At 37.2% G+C, this 3,483-nt stretch overlaps 1 protein-coding gene across 1 annotated transcript; it reads right to left on the bottom strand.

The window, feature by feature from the left end:
- Positions 1-585: 585 nt before the first annotated feature.
- Positions 586-3,025, bottom strand: LOC107934723 (uncharacterized). The gene is made up of 2 exons (XM_016867216.2): positions 2,741-3,025; positions 586-1,416 (listed from the first exon to the last, which is right to left on the bottom strand). The coding sequence occupies exons 1-2, from the start codon at positions 2,966-2,968 to the stop codon at positions 766-768; spliced, it is 879 nt and encodes a 292-aa protein (XP_016722705.1). The 5' UTR covers positions 2,969-3,025; the 3' UTR covers positions 586-765.
- Between the last annotated feature and the right edge of the window lie 458 nt (positions 3,026-3,483).

Below are 3,483 nucleotides of genomic sequence, written 5' to 3'. Positions count from 1 at the left end.
AAATAAAAAACTTTAAAATATAATAAATCAAATACGTTTAAAACATAAAAACAAATATTAAAACAAAAAACAAATAAAAAATAAGACTAAAATAATTCTTAAAATAATACATAAATTAAAAATAAAATAAAAAGTAATTATATTAAAATTGAAAAATTGAAACAAATTAAAATTAAATTAAAAACTAAATTATATTAATAACAAAAGTTTTACAATATTAAAATAACATTAAAAACAACAAAAGAGTAAAGTAAAATACTAAAGATACTTAAAATTAAAAATAATTTTTTTAAAAAATAATTTAATATTAAAATTGGGTCGGGCCGGGCCGGACCGGGCCCGGGCCAAAAAAATCTTACCCGAGGCCTGGCCCATTTTCTAAACAGGCCTCGTTTTTTATCCAAGCCCATTTTTCGGGCATATATTTTTACCCAAACCCTCCTATTTTTCGGACGGACCTTCGGGCCGGACCGGGCCACCCGGCCATGCACACCTCTAGTAGCAATGTAAATGCACTTTAAATTGTTAATTGAAAAAAGAAGGTACTGATTAGTATGTGATAATACCGTAAATAATATAAAAATCTACAAGATTGAAACAGTGTTCCACATTTGCATCTTATTAAAAGTTGGTATATTTACATTGACTTCTTAATTATATATTATACAGTAGAAAAACTTTTGCTAAAACAAAACAAGCTCACCCATCAAAACTTAAATTTGGTTTTTTAATTCCGCCATCAAAAATCATGTTTTTCACTATCATTCACCACACGACTTCAACAGCAGTGTAATGCAAGGCAGGCAAATTCTCACGCAGATCAGAAGTTAACATGGAAGCCTTGGGCTTTGGCTGCCGGTCTGAATATCCGACGGCCAAGGGTGCTGGCGTTCTTCTCTCATATGTTCCCAGCCACTTGGCTTGCATGTACTTATACTTCCTCCATGGAGCCAAGTGCATCTTTTTCTCTTTCATGCATTTTTTGGCTGCCAAGCATAATATCTTGGTCAATGCTTTGAACCTCTCTGCTTTGCCCACCAATAGTTCCGGTAGCACAGCGATTAGCTTGTTGTAATCTTTGCTTGCCGTCGCCATTTCGAATTCGGCCCTGAAATTCAACTCGATCACCACCCTCACCTCCCGCTTTTTGGCCTTTGATTTGTCTACCACTTCTAAATACGTGTGCTCCCCCGACGGAATCTCGGGGGAGCTCCTCCACTTAGACTTGCATATGTAACAATCAAAATCTACGCTTTGGAGACGAATCGATAGTTCCCTTTGCAAACAGTTCCGGCATCCTCCGTCCACCGGTCTCCGGCAAGTGCATTGCACTCCCACTGCATCTATTTCCCTCAATGCTTCTTTTGTAGCTTGTCGAATTCTTGATTCTAGAGAAGTCGTTCGGTACAATGTTGCCTGCGTCAACGAAAAATGTTTATCACCCAATCTTCAAAAAACTAAACTAATCTTATAGTAAGAATATATAAACTAATCTTCTTTAAAAAAGAAAAAGAAACATTAAAAGCTTACACAGAAATGATAAGTTCTTTGAACCCTTTGCATTGTATGGTGGAAATCTAGATTTGGTCAAAGAGACCGGTTTCAGTTTGGCATAATTAGACCCAAACAGGTTAAGCTAAGATAAGCCTGTGGTGAAATGGCACATTATCTGCCAAAAGGCAAAACCCAATCATATGGTTCATAACGTTCTTAAGGATGATATTTAACTTCTTGTTGGAGTTATCCAGCAAATTTGAAGGTGGGGCTTTGAGGACTTAAAAAATCTGGTTTTGATTACTTGGTGTAGGTACCTAAGAGTGGAAGCAGATGAGTGGTCCCCATTTGGTGTAGGTTCTATTAAATTCATGATGTACAATGAATCATCACTAGCAACTTGCATGATACAAAAACTTGGCATGAATGCAAAACTTTACATATTAACAACCGCACGCCTTCTATAATCAGGCTCTGGGCTACAGTATGCTAGCAAAGAAGGAACGATTTGAAGCTGACAGTGGACATAGAACAAAACAACATAAACAAGTTAAATGATGTCTAAGAGGGAAGGATCTGATGGTTGTTAGCACATCAAATGTACATCGAACCCAACATGTTACTCCTCTTGGGGAGCTAAAGAGTTCCACTCAGATCTCACACTAGTAGGCATCAAAGTTGGTTTTGTTTTTTGTGACCACGAGGGAGAAGGTTAACCCAATATCAAGCAATGGATTAGTCAAATATCAAGATTTATATGCATATTCAACTAGCATATTCATTTCCAATGTTGGAAATTTAGGACTAATTTTGCTCGTGAAAAAAAAATAAAAATCATGTGGGCCAAGTTGTAAGATATTCAGGCCCGGTTATATAGAAGCGAAAGAGCATCGCTTTCTACAACTGGTTCATGAGATCTGGTCGGTTCACCATGTATATATATGGTTGGTATGCTTTCAGTTTCAATTCAAAACCATACGTAATTGTGGTCTCTATTCTATGTAGCTTACAAGCTAATCTGTTTCCTCTACAAACATTCTACAACATTTTAACGTTCAAGATTACCGTTAATAAAGAGTTTAAATTGATGGGTGTTATAATAAAAAAGACTGTAATTTTATTCAGGGATCTGTGCAGTTTAATCTAAGATTTTTTTGATAATATATATTCTTGATATAATTTTTTTAGTCATTAGGCGAATTACTTACGCTTTTATGTTTAATTTTCTATATTGAACAGCGTTTACCTGAAGAAGCCTTTCTTGGGCTTCCCAGAAAATTTTCCTCTGTTCGATCTCACTAGGATCTTCATCATTGTTAGCAACCTCGTCATCGACAACAAAGTCCCTTAAATTTTCCTCGGAATCATTGCTTTCGTCGATGAACCCAAACATCATATCTGCAAAGCTGGCCGCTCCGTCAAGGAACTTGTCGATTTCATCGGAGTTCTGTCGCGTCACTGGCGCCTTTCCCATTCCTCCGCCGACGGGGTTGGTTTAGGATTTTGCCAAAAAATATTAGATGCTCAAGAGTTTAGTTGGTACCCATATTTATATAGCAAAGCGCGTTGGATCCTACGTAGGACCCATCTCTCCCAAGTGGACGAACAAATCGCCGCGGCGAAAGAAAGGGTGGGGTCGATGCTATCGTGGCAAGTGATGATTGGTTGGTGAGTCAGAGCAACCTCATAATACAATTCAAGAAGGGATGGGGGAGAAGCAGTATGGATATGCTTGAAAAACATACTGACATTAGTTTTCAACTTATTTCTTTTAATTAATTTAATTTCAAAAACTGACTACTGTTTCTTAAACGATGATTAGAGCTGGAATTTGCTGTTGTTATCCTAATCCTAGTGGTGGGGCTAATGATTGAAATCAAGATCGACTAGTAACTTACCACGTGGCAAAGAAATGTTGAAAAACACGTGGCCTTGACTGGGATGTTTGATGGAAACGCCTTTTTCTATTATGAGTGGGGCCCACCACCT

Source organism: Gossypium hirsutum, chromosome A12 (assembly GCF_007990345.1).
Source record: "Gossypium hirsutum isolate 1008001.06 chromosome A12, Gossypium_hirsutum_v2.1, whole genome shotgun sequence".
Taxonomy (NCBI): Eukaryota; Viridiplantae; Streptophyta; class Magnoliopsida; order Malvales; family Malvaceae; genus Gossypium; species Gossypium hirsutum.
Note: the sequence above shows the minus strand (reverse complement) of the source record. Positions and strands in the feature narration are given on the sequence as shown.

Excerpts from the sequence above, each read along its gene's own strand:
- LOC107934723 (XM_016867216.2), bottom strand. The coding sequence starts at position 2,968 with ATGGGAAAGGCGCCAGTGACGCGACAGAACTCCGATGAAATCGACAAG. Across the intron at positions 1,417-2,740 it reads CCCAAGAAAGGCTTCTTCAG|GCAACATTGTACCGAACGAC; the intron begins GTAAACGCTGTT and ends TCGTTGACGCAG.